This window comes from Dasypus novemcinctus, chromosome 10 (genome assembly GCF_030445035.2).
Source record: "Dasypus novemcinctus isolate mDasNov1 chromosome 10, mDasNov1.1.hap2, whole genome shotgun sequence".
NCBI lineage: Eukaryota > Metazoa > Chordata > Mammalia > Cingulata > Dasypodidae > Dasypus > Dasypus novemcinctus.
Genome location: NC_080682.1, coordinates 79,923,941 through 79,947,894, shown reverse-complemented (window position 1 = coordinate 79,947,894; position 23,954 = coordinate 79,923,941). Strand labels below are relative to the sequence as shown.

General features: G+C 38.8%; 1 protein-coding gene across 1 annotated transcript in view; it reads left to right on the top strand.

Annotated features, from left to right (window-relative positions):
- SPON1 (spondin 1) overlaps positions 1-23,954 on the top strand; it is a 342,316-nt gene that overhangs the window by 141,023 nt on the left and 177,339 nt on the right. The window contains exons 4-5 of the mRNA XM_004472523.5: positions 8,973-9,046; positions 19,138-19,260. Coding sequence (XP_004472580.1) covers positions 8,973-9,046; positions 19,138-19,260 — 197 coding nt within the window. The remainder of the gene's footprint in view (positions 1-8,972; positions 9,047-19,137; positions 19,261-23,954) is intronic.

Genomic DNA, 23,954 nt, shown 5'->3' with positions numbered 1-23,954 from the left:
AGCATTTTCATTATGTCAATAATAACAATAAACAAAAAAAAAGAAAAAGAAACAAGAAAATTATTCTCTCAATCTCTCTATCCTTCCCCTGCTGGACATAGCAGCTATTTCTGGCTCTTCTTGCACAATTATTTATTTATTAAGCAGTTTTATTGAGATATATCCATGTACCATAGATCCATCAAAGTGTGTTATCAATGGCTTTTAGTATAATCACAATGTTGTGCATTCATCACCACAAAAAAATATAGAACAATTTCATTACTCCAAAAAGAAAAACTCCACACCCCTTAGCAGTCCTTTCCCAGCCCTACATAATCACTAACCTAATTTTATCTTTATAAATTGATTTATACTTATATTTTATATGAATGGAATCATACAATATGTAGTTCTTTGTGTCTGGTTTCTTTTTTGTCTGATATTAATATCTGATAGTATTACTATACATTTGTTCAGTTTCAAATACAGTCTTACATATGCAACTTTATCCATTTTCATATTTCACATGAAGTTTTACTATGCTATACAGTCCCATGTTACGTTTTTATCTTTCCTTTAGTGTAACATACATGACCTTAGACTTTCTTTTAAATGACTTTCATACTCAAATAATAGTACTGCTAGTTACAAACGTTATGTTGAACTTTTGAACTTTCACCTTTTCTAAACATTTCCGAAGATCCTATTTACCAATTCTTCACAACTGAGTCCTTAGTTTTCCATTCTCTAACCTCATTCTATTTTCTGGCTACCTATTTTAAGTTATTAACTCCATGAGATTACACAGTATATTTAGTTCATAGTAGTGCAAGCATACATTATTTTTCCTTTTGTGTCCGGCTTGCTTCACTCAGCAATATGTCCTGCAGGCTTATCCATGTTGCCATATGATTTACAACTTCATTTCTTCTTACAGCTGCGTAATATTCCATCGTATGAATACACCACAGTTTGTTTATCCATTCATCAGTTGATGGACACCTGGGTTGTTTCCAACTTTTGGCAATCGTGAATAATGCTGCTAGGAACATCTGCATGCACATGTCTGTTCGTGTGACTGCTCTCAGTTCTTCTGGATATATACCCAGTAGTGGTTTTGCTGGGTCACATGGCAAATCTATATTCAACTTATTTAGGAACTGCCAAACAGTCCTCCACAGTGAATGTACATTCTACATTTCCACCAACAGTACATAAATGTTCCTATCTCTTCACATCCTCTCTTAACACTTGTGGTTCTGTTTTTTTAATAGTGGCCATTCTAATAGGTGTGAAATGATATCTTGTTGTAGCTTCGATTTGCATTTCTCTAATTGCTAGTACAGTCCAATATTTTTTCATTTTTGTGCTATTTGTATTTCCTCTTTGGACAAATATCTTTTCAAGTCTTTTGCCCATTTTTAAATTGGGTCGTTTGTCTTTTTTTTTTTTTTTTTGAGTTGTATGATCTCTTTCTATATTATGGATATTAAACCCTTATTAGATATGTGATTGCCTTTTCACTTTTTTGACAAAGTCCTGTGAGATACAAAAGTGTTTAATTTTGAAGAGGTCCCATTTATCTATTTTTTCCTTTGTTGCTCATGCTTTGGATGTAAGGTCCAAGAAACCACCACCTACCACAAGGTCTTTAAGATGTTTCCCTACATTTTCTTCTAGTAGTTTTATGGTCCTGACTTTTATATTTAGGTCTTTGATGCATTTTGAGTTGATTCTTGTGTAGGGAGTGACATAGTGGTCCTCACTCATTCTGTTGGTTATGCATATCCAGTTCTTCCAACCCTTTGTTGAAGAGACTGTTTTGTCCTATTAACATGGCCTTGGTAGGTTTGTCAAAAACCAGTTGGCTGTAGAGGTAAGGGTTTATTTCTCGACTCTCAGTTATGTATCTATCATCCCCTTCCCCCCTCCCTGAGATGGCTTCCTTGTCTGTTTGCTTGTTGTTTTTGCATTGTTAGCTGCTTATTGTCTGTTCGTTGTTTTGTTTTTGTTTTTTTTTTTGGGGGGGGGGGTTGCTTGCTCATTGTCTCTTTGATTTTTTTCCTTTTAGGAGGCACTGGGAACCAAACCTAGGACTTCTCATGTGGGAGGCAAGCTCTCAACTGCTTGAGCTACATCCACTCTCCTGATGTGTCTATCTTTATGCCAATATTATGCTGTTTTGATTACTGTAGCTTTGTAATATGTTTCAAGATCAGGCAGTGAAATTCCTCCCACGTTGCTCTTCTTTTTTAGAATGTTTTTGGCTATTCGATGCACTTTCTCTTCCTGATGAATGTAGTAATTGCCTTTTTTATTTCTGTAAAGTAGGCTGTTGGAATTTTGTTTGGTATTGCATTGAATCTATAAATCAGTCTGGATAGGATTGACATCTTCATGATATTTAGTATTCCAATCCATGAACATGGAAAGTCTTACCATTTGTTTATGTCTTCATTGGTTTCTTTTAGCACTGTTTTATAGTTTTCTGCATATGGGTCCTGTACTTCTTTAGTTAAATTGATTCCTAAGTATTTGGGTCTTTTTGTTGCTATTGTAACTAGAATTTTTTTCCATGATTTCCTCCTCAGATTGTTCAGTAGTAGTGTACAGGAACATTAATGATTTTTATGTGTTGATTTTGTATCCTGCCACTTTGCTGAATTTGTTCACTAGCTGAAGTGGCTTTGTCATAGACATTTCAGAATTTTCTAAATATAGAATCATATCATCCACAAATAGTGAAGAGTTTTACTTCCTCTTTTCCTATTTGGATGCCTTTTTTTTCCTTGTCCAATTGTCTAGCTAGAACTTCTGGTACCATGTTATGGTGACAGTGGGCATCCTTATCCTGTTCCCGATCTTAGAGGGAAAACTTTCAAGCTTTCTTCTTTGAGTACAATGTTGTCTGTGGGTTTTTCACTTATGCCTTTTATCATATTGAAGAATTTTCCTTCTATTCCTATCTTTTGAAGTGTTTTATTTTGGGTTTTGTTTTTGTACTGAGGCCAGGGATTGAAACTGGGACCTTGTATACAGGAAGTCAGCACTCAACCACTGAGCCACATGGGCTCCCCTGCGTTGGTTTTTCATTTTGTTTTTGCTTGGTTTTCTTTTAAGATTTATTTTATTTCTTTCTTTCTTCTCTTTCCCCATTGTTTGTGGTCACTGTATCTGTTCATTGTGTGCTGATCTTCCTTTTTTTTAAAGGAGGCACTGGGAACCAAACCCCGGACATCCCATGTAGGAAGGAGGCACCTAATCACTTGAACCACCTCTGTTCCCTGCATTGTTTTGTCTTTCATTATATTTTCCTCCTTGTGTCTTTTGTGTCATCTTGTTGTGCCAGCTCACCATGCAAACCCATCACGTCAGCCTGCAGTCTTACTCATCTTCTTTAGGAGGCATCAGGAACTGAACCTGGGACCTTCCATGTGGTAGGCAGGAGCTCAATTGCTTGAGCCACATTCACTCCATTTTGAAGTATTTTTATCAAGAAAGAATACTGGATTTTGTTGAATACCTTTTCTGCATCTATTGAGATGATCATGTGTTTTTTCCGTTCAAATTGTTAATGTGGTATATTACATTAATTGGCTTTCTTATGTTGAACCACCCTTACATACCAAAAATAAATTCCATGCAGTCATGATATATAAGTCTTTTCTACTCAGTCATGATATATAATATATATATATATATAATTCCACTCAGTCATGATATATAAGTCTTTTGATGCACTGTTGGATTCCATTTGCAAGAATTTTGTATCTGTGTTTACTAGAGAGATTGGTCTGTAATTTTCTTTTCTTGTAGTACCTTTATTTGACTTTGATATTAGGGTGATGTTGGCTTCATAAAATATTTTGAGTAATTTTACCTCCTCTTCAGTTTCTTGGAAGAGTTTAAGCATGATTGGTGATATTCTTCTTGAAATGCTCGGTAGAATTCACCTGTGAAGCCATCTGGTCCTGGACTTTTCTTTGTTGGGAGATTTTTGATGACTGATTGGAGAATTTAATCTGTTCATATTCAATGGTATTACGTAATTGCATTATTTACTTCCACCATTTTATTCTTTGATTTTCATATGACATGCCTTATTTTCATCTGTCTTTTTACTCTTTTGGTTATCCTGTCTGTTATTCTTTCTTCTATACTCTCCTCCAAGACTCTCTCTCCAGTCCTTTTCTTTTAGGCTATAAGGTTTCCTTTAATATTTCCTGCAAAGTTGGATTATTTTTTATGAACTCTCTTAATTTCTGTTTTTTTGTGAATATTTTAATCCCCTGCTCATTTTTTCCATTCTTTTCTCTCTGTGTTCTTTTTTCTCTTTTGTTTCATCTGTTCTGTCTTCTGTGTCACTTATTCTTTCTTCTGTCATTTCACAACTGCTTGTATGTCTCTATTGTGTTTTTTATCTTACCTATCATCTCTTTCATTCCCGTGAGCTCTGTTATTTTTCTATTCATGTTTTCAAATTTTCCTTTGTGCTTATTCATTGTCTTTTGATGTCTTTTATCTTTTTAGCCATATTGTAGTTCAACTCATTACTTTGATTTTCAAAATTTTTGTGCAACTCTTTGATTAGTTGTCTCAAATCCTATACCTTTTCTAATATATTCCTTTTGGGTAGTTTCTTCCATTTTCTTAGTATGGCTTGTAATTTTTTGCTGATGTCTAGGCATCTGATTAGGATGGTAAGATTACTCAGATGCTCAATTTTTCTCTCTTTCATAGAGATTTAGTGGCAGGAGGCTGTGTCTTACTGCTGTTCTTTGATTCTTTATTTAATCTGTTCTGATCTTTAGGATTGTCCCTGTTAGTTGCTCAAATCTGGACCCTGGGCCCAATAATGGGTTGCAGACCTCCTGTATAGAGCAGAAAAAGCCTCTCTTGCTTATTTAATTTCCTCCTGTGCACTTCCTTGGTCTGTTGGCAAATGTCACTCTTTAGCAGCCCTCTCAATTCAGTGCCTGGTGGGTGTATGATTGCTGCAACATGGACTGGATCAATGAGATAGAGGATCCTGCCTTGAAGCTAAAGGCTTTATAATTCAGATTTTCTCAGATGCAGTTCTCCAACCTTTGCTGACAGTCCCCTCCCTTTGCCCAAGTAGGAAATAATTCCCCTCCCCTTTGCATCTTCAACAACCAGTTAGTAGAAATGTCCCAATCAGTAAAGATGGTGACTGAGAGGGTCAGATCTCTTTAGTCCCTTGTCAGCTCCCAAAGTAAATAATGGCACCCCCCACACACACAACCTGGAAGTGCTCATGGGACACAGCAGCCCAAATTTTTGTGTCAGAAGCTATGTCCACATTAAGCTGTGTGTCTCTCTGTCCCCTTTCCTAGAGAGGTGGATCCCTGTAGCCCCCTTTATCTGTCGCCACCACCCTAGAGGCCTGAGAATTCAAAAGTGTCTATAGGGTGAGGGAGGATGCTAGCAGTTGCAGCTGTGGTTTTTAGCTCATAGTTTTGCCATCATGGTTTTTTCCCTTTGCCCCTCACACTTTTGGGTGGTGTCCAGGCTTCCCTTGGTGTCCTAAACCCTAGAAGATTTTTTTCCAGGTTGTTTCTGCCTCTCTTCTAGCAGTTTTTCTGGGAGAGAATAGAGCCCCTTGTCTTCTGTCTTCCCTGAAGTTCCAACTGATTTTTTTGTCTTTATTTTTTTAATATTACATTAAAAAAAATATGAGGTCCCCATATGCTCCCCCCAACCCCGTCACCCCACTCCTCCCCCCATAACAACAACCTCCTCCATCATCATGAGACATTCATTGCATTTGGTGAATACATCTCTGAGCACTGCTGCACCTCATGGTCAATGGTCCACATCATAGCCCACACTCTACCACGTTCCACCCAGTGGGCCATGGGAGGACATACAATGTCTGGTTCCCTGCAGCACCACCCAGGACAACTGATTTTTGACAAGGAGGCAAAGACAATGGGGAAAGAATAATCTCTTCCATAAATGGTACTGGAATAACTGGATCTCCATTTGCAAAACAATGAAGGTTGACCCCTACATCACATCAAATCACAGAGAAAAATCAACTCAAGATAGGTCAAAGGCCTAAATATAAGAAGCAAAACTATGAAACTCCGAGATAAAAATGTAGGGAAGCATCTTCAGGACCTTGTGATAAGCATGTTTTCTTAGACTTCACCCTCTAAGCACATGTGACAAAAGAAAATATCTCTGTGACCTCATCTAAATTAAAAATTTTCTCTGAGCCTCAAAGGACTTACCATGAAAATAAAATGGCAACCTACACAATTGGAGAAAACATTTGTAAACCACTTATCTGATAAGGGTTTAAAATCTAGAAAATATAAAGAAATGCTTTAACTCAACAACAAAAGGACAAACAACCTTAAATAATGGACAAAGAACCTGAACAGACATTTCTCCAAAGAAGATATGCAAATGGCCAAAAAGCACATGAAAAGATGTTTACATCATTACCCATTAGGGAAATGCAAATCAAAACCACCATGAGATATAATTTCACAACCACTAGAATAGCTACTATTTTTTAAAAGTGGAAAATTGCAAGTGTTGGAGAGGATGTGGAGAAATAGGAACACTCATTCATTGCTGGTGGGAATGCAAAATGGAGCAGCTACTGTGGTAGACAGTTTGACAGTTCCTCAGAAATTTAAGTACAGGATTACCATATGACTTGGCAATCCTACTTCTAGGTATATACCCAAAAGAATTGAAAGCAGAGACTCAAACAGATATTTGCACACCAATGTTCACAGTAGCATTATTCACAATTGCCAAAAGATGGAAGCAGCCCAAACATCCATCAACTGATGAATGGATAAAAAATGGATGTGGTATACATACATACAATGGTATATTATTCAGGCATAAAAAGGAATGAAATTTGATACATGCAATAATGTGGATGAACCTTGAAGACATCATGTTTAGTGAAATAGGCCAGAAACAAAAGAACGAATATTATATGATCTCAGTGAAATGAAATAATTAAAGTAAGCAAACTCATAAGAAGCAGAATCCAGAATATGGGTCACCAGGGGAGGGAGTGGGTGCAGGGAATAGGGAGTTAAGGTTTAAAATGTACAGTGTTTCTTTTTGAGATGATGGAAAAGTTTTGGTAGTGGATGATGGTGAGTGCAACACAACATTGTGAATGTAATTAACAGTACTCAATTATATACTTGAATGTGGTTAAAAGGGGAAATGTTATGTTATATATATGGTACTAAAGTTTTTCAAAAAATTAATCGTTGGAATTAAAGTTAAACCATAGACTATAGTTAACTCTCTGTTTTTGTGCATGGTTTTTCTGTAAACCCACAACTCTAATTTTTTTTTTAATGTTTATCTGTGAGTTTAATCCTTTGATACTTTTTCCTCACTGTGCTAAAAAGTTTGAAAATTGAATGTGACCCCATCTGTCTTTTTCCCTACCGTGTCCCTGGCACTTCCTTCAGTGTCTGGACACTACTAAGACTCCCACCAACTATTTGTTGCAAATACACCAGTAAATACTTTAGGAAAACAAATGGGGGAGGAGGTTGCTTTGGTTGAAATGAGGATGGAGACTCCAGCCAAGCCTCAAGGTGAAGCAAGCATATGGCTTTGGGATGCTTCCACGAGGCCTACTCCTTGTGCTTCACACGGGTCCTCAGGGCACTTTTCCTGGTTGAGAACCCTTTTAAAAGCATTATTGTAAATGATGGGATGTTCTGACTAACAAATGGTTTTGTTATTTGACTTTGGGATGGGGGTAAGAATTATTCTCTGCCTCAGGAAACTTTTTCTTTAATGGCTTGCATAAAGGATAAATGATCAAAGTAACTTTGTGTAGACAGAAAGCATATTTCATTCACTCATTTCAAAACTTCTGCTTCCTTGGGTGGGAAAAGACTATAAAAGACATCTGTAGGCTAGTCTAAGTTGTATTCTTTTGGGCAATACTGGATGTAGACATTTCTTTGGAAAGTCATCTTGGCTTAAGCTCAGACCATGGAGAAAATTGCCTCTGTACTCAGCAGATCCATGTACACATGGGCTCATTCCTGGATCTGAGATGGTGTGACACAGGGCACATGTGTCATCACTTGTTTAGTGTGGTCAGCTGTGATGAAGTCAAAGACTCCCTTTATCTGTTAGGGTAAATAGAAGTGAAAATTACCTTCTGACTGAGTAACACTGCTCAAGAAAATCAATAGAAATGGTCCAAGATCCATTGACACCATCTCCATTTTAAATGTAGTAGAGCTTCAAATGATTGGATCAACCTTAAGATTCAACCTCTGTGAGGTCAGATGAAATTAAACCGCAGGCAGGGTTAAAGGAAAGGAGGCTTATTAAAAAGAAAATATGTACTGGCCAAAAAAGTAAGTCATTTTTCAACCTCAAAATATTCTTTCCAAATTCTAAGATCCTGTGTTTGACATGTTTAAGAGAGAGATATAACAGCTAAAGTTGTCTTTGTTCAGAATGTAGGAGACAGTTTCGTCTAGACTCTCAGGAAAGATGTAGAATGACATTTTCAGAACAAATCAAAATATATTTTTAAATCCCTTCTTTACCCCTTCAGGAAGAAGGTTTGACAGGCTTCTACAATTCGAATTTGGTCGATCTGTAAATGGCCTATAAATAGTTTGATATAAAAAAAAAAGAGCAGAATGAACCATTGAAAAAAATATTGAAAGTGCTGTTAGTTCATTCTCATACCTTAACAATAATCTCAGCACCATCACCACCAACACAATAATTAAGTTACTGAGTGATTTTTAGGTATGCCCTAAGCTCTTGACATTCATTTTCTTATTTAATCCTCACAGCAACCCCATGAGGAAGAAATCATTACTATGCCAATTTGTGAAGAAGAAATTGAGGCATAGAATGCTGGGGTTTCTCACTAAAAGTGGCCACGCAAGGACCAGGTCTGACTGACCTCCAAACCTGCCCTCACCATTGTACTATGTCTTCTTTCCCTACAGGGCCAGCATCGTACAGAAACGCATCATTTACTTTCAAGATGAGGGCTCTCTGACCAAGAAACTTTGTGAACAAGGTAAGAAGGGGCTGAAGCCGACTGGGGCAGATGAATTTGGCCACAGGAATTAAGGAACTTGGACTGAGTTCTGCTTCTTCATGTAGCTCTGATTTTTAATCTAGCTGTGTGCTCAGGATAATTGGATCCGCCTTAAGCTCTAATTACTCAGCTTGATTCCCTGGGTAGAAGATAATGTACCTTATATTGGTGTTGTCTTCTTATTTTTGTGAAGCAGTGATTATTTTGAAGAGGTTCCTTGGAATAATTCACAGAACTTAATTAAGGACTACACAATTGTGTACCTTTAAAAAGTCCGTTGTGGTTCTCTGGAATAATCACTGCAGCAGGAACTTGTGTGGTTCCCAGGCAATATGGGGGGATTTTCTCCAGGGAAGGCCAGTGGAATACCAAGGAAGTATTGACCTTGTGATTTCACTGCAGTCCAGAATCTGGTTCTTAGGTCCGCAAGCTCATCAACTCTCTCTCCTTGGGTGCAAGGCATTTTAACAAGCCTCATAGATTCCAAGTAGAGTGGAGAGGTTAGGCAAGGGCATGGATTCAGATCAGGCCCGGATTTGAATCCTCCCTCTGCCGTTTCTAGCTATGTGAACTTGCAGTTTAATATATTAAAATAGTATCCTGCCTCCTTGGAACATATGTAAGTGTTCACTAGTATTATCTCTATCAGAAAGTTTATTAATCTACCATAAAAAATTAAGACCCTTAAAATCTGAATGTATTTAGAAGTCATTAGAGAACTAAATAAAAATAAAAAGAGTTCTATCATTATACATCTTAACTATCTCATTTCTATTCATATTTGCAGAGCTTATATTTGCATTTGGAGCGATTAGTGCTTTTAGAACAAATAATTCTCTCCAACTCTGGTATATCATAAGCTAAGGAAAGGAAAGGTTATAAAGGTCTTTTGGGAAAATAATAATAACCAATAATTTTTTAAATTCTTGCTACACATTATTCTAAACACTTCATGTATATTAACCATGCAATCTGTACAACAACCCTATTTGGTAGAGACTATTATATCATCCCTATTTTATAGCAACATAAAAAGTTAAGTGGCTCGCTTATATGGCTGGTATAGAGAGTAGAGTTTGAATCCAGGCTGGCTGTCGCCAGAGCCAGTGCCCTTAATCACTTCTATCAAAGAGACTGTCTCCCAGTTCAGTAGCTTGTGCTGTTGCCTTTGGCAGAGCAATGTACTGTCTCCCAAAAGAGAAGCTACAGCAGAAACTAGGTCCAAAATGGAAGATAGCTTGGTGAGCATGGAAACAGAGAGAGCTGGGTGGTTTGCATTAGGGCCAGAGCACCACAGCCTACTGACCAGTGCCTTGGTTGACTTCTGGGAGGGTACCCCCACATGTGGCTTTTGGGGCTTTACTTTCCTGTGTTCAGTTGATCCTTATGTTTGCTCAGGTTTTCTCCAAAAAATGGAGCATCCAACCATCTCAACCGATGAGGCTTTTGGTTCCTGAAGGGCAATCACGTCTCTGCCCTGCCCTCCCTGAGATGCCATCCAGATCCCATGGCTTAGTTTAGGGTGTTCTGGGTTAGCACATTTAAAAGCCATCTTTTGGTCTATGGCTGCAAACAGCTAACCACAGCCGCTGTGGTATGTTTTTGTGAGTTTGCCTGCCAGAGGACAACCTTATTTCCTGGATTTGAGGATTCTTAGGAGACACTTCACTGATGTCCCCATGTGCTGACAATAATTATTAAAGCATACTGTCCAAAGCCTCAATCCTGATGTGACTATTTGAAGCCTTACCTAAGCTTGAATGTGCTAAAATTCTGCAAATATGGTGTCAATAGATGGCATGTCAAGTCTCTATTAGTTATCACTTCTGAGGTAGAGATCCTATCAAAATGACCAGGCAAGCATCTATACAAAAAGACTGCTTTTCTCGGCAACTTGGTGAGCAAAAAAAGGCCCAGCAGGACCTGGGGTTATGAGGTGCAGTTATAGAAATCCATCAGTGAGCAAAACAGATCACGTTAAGAAAGTCTATAAGGTATAAACAGAGGGCAAAGGTTTTTTTTTTTGTTTTTTTTTTTTAATGTGCATGCCCACTTAATTATCTCTAGCTTCTTCCTTAAGGTCTTTATGCTCTTTGCTTCCTTGTTAACTCAAATCAAATCTACCAAGGAAGAGGAGAGAGAAACATGTATCTATTATTTTTTTCCCAACTGAAACCACTAATCCACAGGGGAAAAATGAAAAGCCGCATAGATAAAAAAGCGATGGCATTCTGTGATTTTTAAAAAAGAAACATAACACATTACTCACAATTAAGATCAGAGAAACATAAAATAAATAATTATAAATAATGATAATAAAATATTTTTCCAAATGTGATGAATAATAAATGCATTCATATACATACATACTTTAAAACCATGTCATATACAATCAAGGCAGAGACAAAGAGAGAGAAAGATGAAAGGAAAAGCAGAGAAGGGATAATGAGGTAAGAAAGAAAAAGCGATGAAAACAAAGAATAAAGGAGGAGAGTGGAAAGGAAGTTAGTGGATTAAGAGTAGAAACGGGGCAGCAAGGGAAGCTCGGCTCCATGGCCTCAGGTAACCTGTTCTCAGACTCTGCAGTTCTTGGGAGAAGAGGAGTAAGTTAACACTTGTGATCAATGCCCTTTGAAAACCTGATTCATTTCCTAATGGACTTTTCCTCAATAGGAAAGTGTATGTCCGTTTTTATTTTCAAACTTAAAATTTTATTCTTTAAATAGAAGTTTATTTTTCTTTGGAATTCCAGAAGGTTTATTTTAAGTGTCTTCCCTTCAGCCCTTGGGAATATCTTTAAGTTTACTACCTATGAAGCCCTTTTAGTAAGGTCAAACTATCAGTCTGCCTTATTTGGGTTTTTTCAGAAATTATTGCTGCCTCATTTAACAAAGTCTGGTAGTTACAATGGAAGCCCCAGAATGTCTCTCTTAGTTTTGAATCCCTTTTTCAAAACGAAGTGGGTTTTTTTTTTAACATGATAGTTGAGCATAATAGGAATGCAAACAATGACCTCTTCAGGAATTATTGATTTATGCTACCTTTCCTGAAGTACATTCAATGGGTCTTGTCCCTCTAACTTTCAAAGTGGCTCACCCAGTAAGCAAAGCTGACAGCCTGTCCCTAACTCTGGTATCCCTCGAGGATAGACACTGTGGCCACACAATGACTTCTGCTTTGGGTAATTTCAGCCCTCTTCTTTGGGAGCTATTTAGAAATCCTGGAGCTATATAGGCAGCTATTGAGATGATCCCTTCTTCGTTTAAAAAGGAAACACAGAATGAAAAAAAAAAGTTTTTTGCTCTTTAGTGTTTATGCAAACCTAGCCAGAGAATGTCTTTCTGGAGGCAGTATAGTACAGAGATTGACAACAGCGGCTCTGGGCTCCAGTTCTGCCTGCACCACTTCCTAACCCTTTCACCTAGGGCAAGTTAATTAATCACCCCAATTTACTGATCTATAAAATGGAGATAATCAAACTATCTACCTCCTAGGACAGTTAGGATTAAATGAAATAAAATATGGGAAGGGATTGGCACATATAAGAACTCAGTACAGTATAGTTCTTATTTACAAGGTTTCATACTTTGGTCTGCATCTTGCAACGCAGAATTCACTTCTTTCCTCCGTCATTGATTTTGCATATTTAAACCAAATGAGCGCAGTGTTTGCCAAAAGAAAAACTTAAAATGTTCTTCCTGACACTCAAAAAGATATTCATACTCTTTGTCCCTGCTCTATGTATAATATTTAAGAAAAAATGTCCAACTGGCAAAAAAAAACATTTGTTAATACTGTTAGGGTAACTGAAGAAACAGCATTCAAAGCAAATTGAGTCTGTAGTTTGTTTTCATCTTGCAAGAAGCAGAACAGATTAAAAGCAACAATGCACAGTTATGGGGAAGCTAACTTGGCCCAGTGGTTAGGGCGTCCGTCTACCACATGGGAGGTCCGCGGTTCAAACGCTGGGCCTCCTGGACCCGTGTGCAGCTGGCCCACGAGCTGTGCTAATGCGTGCAAGGAGTGCTGTGCCACGCAGGGGTGTCCCCCGCATAGGGTATCCCACACGCAAGGAGTGCGCCCTGTAAGGAGAGCCGAAAGTGCAGCCTGCCCAGGAAAGGCCCGCACACGAAAGATGACGCAACAAAAAGAAACACAGATTCCCGTGCCACTGACAACAACAGAAGCGGACAAAGAAGAACACGCAGAAAATAGACATAGAACAGACAACTGGGGTGGGGAGAGAAATAAATAAATAAATCTTTTTTAAAAAATGCACGGTTAGGGATGTGGGCTTGACAATCAGACATACTGAATTTATTCATGCAATCTCTCTTTCCCTATTTATCAGCTATTCACAGCTAAAAATGGGAGCGGGGAGGGAATCTTGTTAAGTTTTTCCTGGCAGCTTCTATGCCCAGAAGGAAATCCGAACTTATGAACATATTCCCACAACCCCAACTCCTCCTAGTAAAATCTCTAAAAGTTTGATAAGAAGCAATGTGACTATATATACATAACTTTTTTTTTTTTTAATTTTCAGCTGTTATTTATTTCTATGTACTTGTCCTTGCTACTCTCCTTCAAAGCAGCTCCTTCTGGTACCAACTATTTGGACCCAGAGAATATTTCTTAGTGAAAAACACACCTATGCATATTATCCTTAAAATTTGGTGGAGGGAAGCAGATTTGGCTCAACTGATAGAGTGTCCGCCTACCATATGAGAGGTCTGGGTTCAAACCCAGGACCTCCTGATTCATGTGATGAGCTGGCCCACACAGTGCTGATGCGCTTAAGGAGTGCCCTGCCACGCAGGGGTGTCCCCTGTGTAGGGGAGCCCCACGTGCAAGGAGTGTGCCCCACAAGAGAGCTGCCCCATGTGAGAAAAGTGCAACCTGCCCAGGAGTGGCGCTGCACACATGGAAAGCTGGCGCAGCAAGATGACGCAACAAAAAGAGACACAGATTCCCAGTGCCGGTGACAAGAATGCAAGGGGACACAGAAGAACACACAGTGAATGGACGGAGAGCGCAGACAATGGGGGGGAGGGGGGAAAGGGGAAGAAATAAATAAAATAAATAAATCTTAAAAAAAAAAATTTGGTGGAGAAATCCTTTGGTGGTAGTCATGGTGGTGAGAAGACTGAGGACAAATTTTACCCCTGATTTCCCAAGGTAGTCCCCATCTCACATATGTTGCCTTAATGGTCCCATAGATATCCTCAAGTTATTAGAGAAAAAGTTTGCCCTTTTTTTTTCACTTGTGAAATATAGTTACCAAACTTAGAGGTATACAAAATCCCTTACAGCCCAAAGTGCTGACCAGGTTCTGGGTCTTTTTTTTTTTTTTTATGGGTGTCAGGGGTGTTAAAACAGCATACATTTATTATCTTTTAGTTCCATGGGTCAGAAGTTTGGCACAGATCTCTCTGGGCTAAAAGCAAGGTGTTGGCAGGATGCGTTTCTTTCTGGAAGCTCTGAGGGAGAATCCATTTCCTTGTCTGTCTATTCCCAGCTTCCAGAGGCCACCTGCATTCCTTGGCTGAAAGCCCCCTTCCTCTGAAAAGCTGCATCTGTCTGAGACTGCTTGCTTCTTTCTCTGACCACAGCTAGGGAAATTTCTCCACTATTTTTTTTTTAATTTAAAGCTTTTTATTTTGAAATATTAATATTTTCAAATTTACAGGACAACTTACAAAAATAATACAAGCCCCATGCTGAGAACTCCAGCATACCCCTATCCTTCCAGATAGCCACATCTACCAATTTTAACTGTTAGCTACATTTGCCATATCATTTTACCGTATCCATCAACATATCAATCCATCTATCTATTCATCTATCTGTCTATATATCAATTCATTTTCTGAACACTTTTTTTTTTGCCTGGGTATTTTTTTTTATTTAATATTTTTATTGTCTTTTTTTTTTAAAGATACATAGATCACACAAAATGTTACATTAAAAAATTTGAGGTTCCCATATACCCCACTCCCCACCTCACCCCACCCCCACTTCTCCCACATCAATAACTTCTTTCATCAGTGTGGCACATTCATTGCATTTGATGAATACCTTTTAGAGCATTGCTACACAGCATGGATTATAGCTTACATTGTAATTTATACTCTTCCCAGTCCATTCAGTGGGTTATGGCAGGATTAGTCTTGCATCTGTCCCTGCAATATCATTCAGGACAACTCCAAGTCCTGAAAATGTCCCCATATCACAACTTTTTTTCCCTCTCTCTACCCTCAGCAACTCTCATGGCCACTGTCTCCACATCAATGATACAATTTCTTCCATTGCTAGAGTCACAATAATTTTATAGTAGAATACCAGTAAGTCCACTCTAATCCATATTTTATTCCTCCATCCTGAGGACCCTGGGATGGTGATGTCCACTCCACTTCTAAATCAAGAGGGGGCTTAGATCCCACATGGCTCCTGCTTGCAGTTGTAGATGCCCTCACTTCCCTGGTGTGGTGGTTGACCATCCTCATCTCCCTGTTAGCTGACCTAGGTAAGTACAACAAACCGGAGAGTAGGTGTTGCCACTCTGCTGAAGCTCAGGGCCCAGCTGGCACATGGCAGTCCAGAGATGAAAATCTCCTGAGCATACACCAACCCCAGTGCCAACCACAGGTTCAGTAAAAGTGACAGAAGAGGCATGTGTAGAGAGGTCACATCTGAGTCAAACTCCATCACACTCAGGAGCACAAATTCCAAAGCAGGACCCACTGGCAAAGCACTGAACTCCAGAGCCATTTGCCATGACCGTAGGACCTGGGTGTCTCCTTAGCCCTCAGGAGCAACCCTACATGGTGTTGTATCTACTTTGGCTGTCTCTGAGATCCAGGTTGTGTCATCATGCTCCTGAACTATTAATACCACCATGTACAATTTCCTAAGAACAAGGATGTTCACTTAAGTAACCATGTTAAGTACAGTCATGAAGTTCAAAAAATTTTGCATTGATATAAAGCTTACAGTCTATGTTCCAATTTTTTCATATGTTCCAATAAAGCCTTTCTGAGCCTTTTATTTGCCCATGGTAGATCCTGTCCAGGATAATGTATTGCATTTAATAGTCATTGTCTCTTTGTTACTATTATACTTTTTTTCCCTTTTTCCAAATTATGGAAATATACACACATATATATATATACCTTAAACTTTCCCAGCTCAACCACTTCCAAGCACATCATTCAGTGGGATTACTCATATTTATAGTGTTACAGTACACTCACCACCTGCCATTACTGAAACTTTCCCATCTTCCCAACCAGAAAACCCTACTCCTATGTATTAATTTGTCATTCCCTCTGCACCTTGCCCCTAGCAACCTGTACTCTAATTTCTGTATCTATGAGCTTCCATATTCTCTAATATTTTCTCTGTAGTTATTTTGGGGCTTAAATTCAATATCCCAAATTTATAACAATTTTGTCTGCTTAGATACCATTTTAACTTCTATGTTATACACAAACTGTGTTCCTATACTTCTCTGTCCCCTCTCCTTTATGTAGTTCTTATCACAATTGCATATTTATATATTATGAATTCAAAGCAACTGATTTAGCCTTACATTTTATGCATTTGCCTTTTAGGTCCTGGTGGAAGTAAAAGTATAGTTACAAACCAAAAAAGCAATAGTACTGGCATTTATACTTACCTATGTTGTCACCCTTACCAAAGACTCTTATTTCTTCATGTGGCTTTGATCTATTGTCAAATATCCTTTCCTTTCAACCTGCAGAACTCTCTTTAGCATCTCTTATAAGGCTGGTCTAGTGGTGATAAACTCTCTCAGTTTTTGTTTATCTGGGAATGTCTTCATCTCTCTCTCAGTTTTGAATGACATTTTTGCCAGATGAACAATTCTTGGGAAAGAGGATGTGGCTCAAGTGATAGAGCTTCCACCTACCATGTGGGAGGACCTAGGTTCTATCTCTGTGGCCTCCTGGTGAAAAAGAAGAAGAGGAAGCATGCCCACATGGCAAGCCAGTGCCCATGCAAGTGCCTGCGTGGTGATCCAGTGCCTACACAAGTGCCCGCGTGAGTGCCTGCATAGTAAGCCAGTGCCCCACGCAAGTGAGTTGCACAGCAAGATGATGACACATCAAAAGAGAGACAAGGGGAGAGTCAAGGTGAAGAGCAGCAGAAACCAAGAACTGCGGTGGCACAATTGAGAGAAACTTTTTCCCCACCAGAGCTCTCCAGGATCGAATTGGTGAATCCTAGAGGAGAGAAAATGAGAAGAGAAGACAACACAGACAGCAAAAACAACAGGGTGGGAAGAGGGGAAGGGGATAAAATAAATAAGTAAATCTTAAAAAAAAAAAAAGGAATTCTTGGTTGACAGTGTTTTGCTTTGAGCACTTTAAATATGTCATCTCCCTGCTGTCTTGCCTCCATGGTTTCTAATGAGAAATTGGCACTTAATCTCATTAAAGCTGCTTTGTTTGTTACACATTGCAGCTTTCTCTCTTGCAGCTTTCAGAATTCCCTCTTTATCTTTGGCATTTGACAGTTTGATTATATAGTACAGTATGGATCTATTTTGGTTTATTCTGTTCAGAGTTCTTTGAGCTTCTTGGACGTGTATATTCATGTATTTCTTTAAATTTGGGAAGTTTCCAGTCATTATTTCTTTGAATTTTCTCTCTATGCCTTTCTCTCTTTCCTCTCCTTCTGGGACTCCCACAATGTGTAAATTGGTATGCTTGCTTGATGGTGTCCCACAGGTTCCTCAGGCTCTGTTCACTTTTCTTAATTCTTTCTTCTTTCTGCTCTTCAAATTGAATAGTTTAAATTGTCTTATCTTTGCATTCACTGATTCTTTCTTCTGCTGGCTCCAATCTGCTGTCGAACCCCTCTTGGGAATTTTAAATTTTTGTTATAGTGCTCTTCATCTCTTTTTGGTTCCTTTTCATAATTACCATCTCTTTATTGATATTCTCTTTGTGTTTACCTGTTGTTTTCCTAATTGCTTTTGCTTCATTGTCCATGTTTTCCTTTGCACTTTGAGCCTATTTAGAACAAGTTTTAAAAATTCTCTGTCTGTTATGTCCCAGGTCTGGTTCACCTCATTAAATGTTTCTAAAGTTTTAATTTTCTCTTTTGTCTGGACCATCACTTCTGTTTCTTTGTATATTTTGAAATTTTTGTTGAAACCTGGATATTTTGATATTTTAGTGTGTTATTGCTAGAATTTAAATGCTGAGGCATCTGCTCCTTAAGGTTGTATTCATCTAGTTTTATGACAGAGCTTTCCTTGAATGCCAGGAACTAAGACCAAAAAAAAAAAAAAAAAGAAAGAAAGAAAATACCTTTTCCAGTTTTTATAGATGGACCTGTGCAGGACTCTCCTTCAGAGCTTATCCATACAATGAGTTTAGAGACTAGCTTGAGGACAAAGTGTAGAGGCTGCCCTGATCCTTTCTGTGAATACAGTTTGTCTCAGGCATGTACATGTTTACACTGGCATGAATGTCCCCTCTTTTCTAGGAAACAATTTCCTCATAGTCCCAGGCACTGCAATGTATGCCCAACAGCCAGAAATCCCTTGCCCCAGGCAGCCACTTGACTGCTCTACTGGGATGGCAAGTCTGTCAAGCCACCACCAGACAGATTGGGCCAGACATACATTCTCCCAGTATGTGCACCATGGTTACTCCGTTCCCTCTGGAACTGGGACCAGGAATCTGTACTGGGAACTTGGGCCAGCTCTGTGCCAAGCTGTTGACAAGTGGCGGGGGGTGGGGGTGGGGCAGCCAAGGTGTCAAAAAGTCCTATGCTTTTAATAGCATTTTTCTTGATTTGGTGCCTGCTTTGTTACTGCAGTCTTTTCCTACTGGAGCTTGAGAAAGATGTTCCTGCCAGTTCTTGATGGATGTTCAAAGTTTCTTTGCGGAGACAGAGTCCTGAAGCATCTCCCTTTGTCATCTTGATTGGAGTGAGGCTCTGGGTCTTCTTAATCAAGGGTTAAGGATGAGACTGAGAGAATGCTGCTCTATAAACAGCCTGTATTTGCTCCTAATTTGGTGACCTTCCTGACTCTTTTTCAGATTCCACCATTGATGGGGTAACTGACAAGCCGATCTTAGACTGCTGTGCCTGTGGAACCGCCAAGTACAGGCTCACATTTTATGGGAATTGGTCTGAGAAGATGCATCCAAAGGATTACCCTCGTGAGTAATGTAGCTACTTGATGGTTTGGGGGAAAACACGTTGCAGAGGTCTGTGGGATTGTGGGAAATACTTGCTGATATTAGTACTAGGTATCCTCCCTTTTCTCAATTGTTCATGAAACACACATTCTAAGTAAGCAAATTCTGACATGAAACAGACATGATAATACTATTTTTTCTTATCTTCTTTGCATAACTGTGGACTAAGTATTTTCTTATCTTTGATTTTAAAATATGTTCCTGAAGTCATGTTACTTATCTTCATTTCAGGCATTTGATAACCTCAGTTCTCCCAAAATGGTCCTATCCATGAATTACACAACAGACCTATTTATGCTGGAAATAGCTGGTGAAGGAACCTGCTCTTGACTCCACAGACCAAGGTCAACAAATACTCAACATCCTCACCCATGGCAGGCCTTGGAAATCAGTCAGCATGCACTTTCCTGGCTGATTTCCAATGTCGCCTTAGAATCATTTATTACACAGTACTCCCCACAGCTAATGCCAATCAATGAGAGTTGTCAGAGGATTCCAAAGCTGCTATTGCATTAGAGCCTCAATCAGGTCCCTACCAACTCCCTTTTATCATACCATTGTCTCAACATATGCCTAACATGTGCCAGGCACTATGCTAAGCACTGGGGATATAATAGTGAACAAAAAAAGGACACAGCTATGTCCCCATGCCACTCAGAGGCTACAGGAGAGATAGACATTACAAATAATTACATAAAAAGACATGCAAAATATAAATATGAATAGTGGACTTACTGTGCAACAAGCATTTTATGATATAACAAGCAGTGTTATATCATTTACTTCTCAAAATCACCTTATGTGGATGAACACACTGAGCACCAGAGAGATCTCATAATTTATCCATAGTCAAGTAGTGAGTACAAGATTCAAATCCCAATTGTCAGGTTCAAAACTCCCAGGCTTCTTGTCTTGCCTTTGGTTTGGATTGCCTTGCCCATTCTCTCTAAATCTGTGTGGCAGGCTGCCTGTGTGTGGCACAAGCATGCTATCTCTGTATATTGTCTCTTTTGTTCTTGTTCATTTCACTTGGGCATAGCTATAGCTGGAAGAAAAGAGTGTAACTGGGAGAAAAAGATTAAAAAGAGAAATTTGGGTTAGGCCCCAAAGGAAAGGGGAGAGAAGGGCACCAGCTTGGGGCCTCAGATGACCCAGACCAGACCAGAACCCTCCATGGCCCTCAGACAGCCCACCCAGAGGGGACTCCAACATTTCCTGGCAAGCAAGGACCCTGTTGTTTAATTTGCCCACATGTATCAAAGCTTGGGGTCTTTGAAGCCTCTTAGTCATTCAGTTTTCCTACTCTGGGATTCAGTACTGATCTGCTTAAGCTAATGTGGGAGACCTGCATGAGCAAACTTGGATTCTCTGCCTGGGGAAAAAAAAAACCCACTTGGAAGAAGGATGATGGAAAACAATTTTTTCCAGTGCCTTCACCCACTTACCCAGGGAAATAAAATGTTAGGGACTCATTATTCATATTTTGTAATCCTAAGGACCTTCTTGCTCTTTTCTACTGTCTTTTGCCACTGTCATTTCCCAGAATTTTTTTTAAAAAGAATGAAAAGATTTAAAAACATTGTTGGTGGGCCCTTGAGCCAACTCAAGTACAAATCTATATGGAATTTCTGTGGAGTCTTTGGGCATTTCTTCATAAATAAAACAGACATGTTCCAGATCCCCCCAGGATCAGCCCATTGTCAGATAGCTATGTTGCATTGTCAGATGTGTTGCAACATTTTGTTGGACAACTTTGATCACTATGTGCTGAACAGCATTTATCACATTATACTGTAATTATTTTTTCAAGAGTCTTTCTTTCCCAACAGATTAAGTCCTCCTAGACAAAACCTGACATGTTTATCTTTGATCCTTAGCATCTGGATTTATTATGTACTAGATGTTGAACTCAGAGTAATGTTAGCTGTGAACTGGGAGGCATATTTCTAACATACAGCAAGTCATGATGGCCAATACTGGGCAGGAAGTATAGAACCAAGCCCTTCCTTGGAGGGAAAGAGGTTTTTCAGGGGATGAGAGCCATTTGGAAGAGCACGAGGAAGAACCAATCAGGAACTTGAAAGTTAATTCTCGAGAGTGGTTTCCACCAATCTTAGGTAATAGATGAATTTCTTTTTGCTTTCCAGGGATGATGATGCCTAGTTAACCAGTCTTTGTCATTAAACCCAGAGATAATTACCTGCAATGGTGTAAACCAACAAATGGTGATTCCTTTTCTCCTTTATTAATTAGTCTTTCAAAACACCATTTTTTGCCCCCAAGATCTTAGTGTAGCAGTTTTCAAGATTTTATTTCAGTACCCCTTTACATGCTTAAAAATTATTGAGGGCTCAACACACTTTTGTTTATTTGCATTCTATTTTTTAATATTCAGTATATTAAAATTAAAACTAAGAGATTTTAAAATATTAATTTTAAAAATAGTAATAGTAAATTAATAATAAACCCATTATTCTAACATAAATAACATAGTTTATGAAAGTAATTACTTTGTCTAAAGAGAAGAAACTTAGAAAAGAGTGTCATTGTTTTACAATTTTGCAAATCTCTTTAATATCTTGCTTACTAGAAGGCAGCTGGATTCTTTCATGTTTGCTTCTGCATTCAATCTGTTGCAATGTCTGTTTTGGTTGAAGTGTAAGAATAAAATTCCATTTCACACATATATGTCATTGGAAAAGAGAGAAGTATTTTAACAATCTTCTCAGATAATTATGAATAATCTTCTTTGATACTACACCAAAACTCTACAAATGGCTAAAGGTTAGTTGCAATGTGGAATATAAAACTGCATCAGTGAACTTGTACTCCATTATATTAAAATCCATTGCTTTACCTTGCACTTTGAATGGATCTTTTACCAATGCATGATTTTGAATTGTTGTACATTGGTCATTTGGGAAATATTAGTTTACTGAGTAATACAGCTCATCCAAATGTTGAGATATTTCATTATACATTATCAAAAATCACATTCATTAAGATCCCTCCCAATCTCATCAGAAAAGCCTTTAATTATTTGAAAGCTGCCAAGTTCTTGGTAATGGACACAAGTTTTCCAAACTTCTAATCTTTGTTAGAAAGCTTGAATTTTAGGATGGGCAACAAATACTGTCAGTTGTTTTCCTTGAACTGACAGGCTCACTTCATTTTTGAGAAATGTTTGCCAAATTTCCAAGTCTGAATAGCCACAATTTTTCTGTCATTTGTTTGTTCAAGTGAAAATGTTATTTTATGAAAATTAAACATTGACTAGTCCAGGGAAGCAGCTGTGGCTCAATAGATTGGGCTCCCGTCTACCATATGGGAGGCTCCTTGTGAAGACAAGCTGGTCCACACCGTGGAGAGCTGACGGCCTGCACCCGCAGAGAGCTGGCGCAGCGAGATAACACAGCAAAGGGAGACGAGCAGACACAGAGGAATGCACAGTGAATGGACAGCGAGAGCAGACAGCAAGCAAGCGGCAAGTGGGGGAGGATAAATAAATGAAATAAATCTTTTTTAAAAATAAGTGACTAGTCCAGCTTTTATCTCCAACAAACTAACAAGTGCTTTTCTTCAAGACAATCATAGTACTTTAGTAGTAGAAGTGCTTTATGCATTTTTCCCAGTTAGTCACACATAATAAAAAGTTGTGTAGTCAAAGGTAGGGATTTAATAAAGTTAACAATTTGTATTGTTTCGTCAAGGGCATTAAGTGAAACTTGACATTTTTGGTCCTGTTTACTGCAAATGTGCGGCAATTAAGAATACACTGATATTTTTAGGGGTCATTGCTTTGATTTGTGATAAGGCACCAGCAGTTTTACTCATCACTGCTTTTGCACCATCAGTGTAAATGTCAACACATTGAGAAAGGAAAATTATGTCTTATATTATGAAATAGTTTGACCCCACAGACCCACTGAAAGTGTCTCAGGGTACTCAGGGGTCTGTGGACCACACTTTGAGAATGTCGGCTTTAGGGTAATACTATGGGTTAAATTGTGTCCACCCAAAAAGATATGTTGAACCCCTAACTACCAGTACCTCAGAATGTGACTTTATTTGGAAATAGGGCCATTGCACATGGAATTACGGCAGGCCCCTAAATAGGTGTCATTTGTAAGAAAGAAGAGAAGAGACAGACTTAGGGAAGAGGGCCAAGTAATGACTGATGCAGAGGCTGAAGGGCTACAGCTGTAAGCCAAGAAACACCAGGGATTGCTGGACAACCACCAGAAGCTAAAAGCAGGAAGGAAGAAATCTGCCCTACAGGTTTCGAAGGGAGCATGGCCCTGCTGACACCTTGCTCTCGATTCCAGAACTGTGAGACAATAAGTTTCTGTTGTTTTAAACCACCCAGTTTGTGGTGCCTGCTTACGGCAGCCCTAGGAAACTAATACAAGTAAGATGGCAAGCTAAGTTATCTGCCCTTGAGTTCTCTTTGTCTAACTTACCTCTGAGAATTCACATTGGGCTCTATGTGGAAGTTTTGGCAACACCCCTGTACTTTCAGGTATCTCTTCTGATGGGCCATGACTGTGTAAGTGGCTCTTCTCAACTATTATCAAAATGGTTTGTTCCAAATTCAGTTTCTGGGCTTGGAGTACAGAGTATTCTTTGCACTCATGACCTCCTTCTTTCCAAGAAAT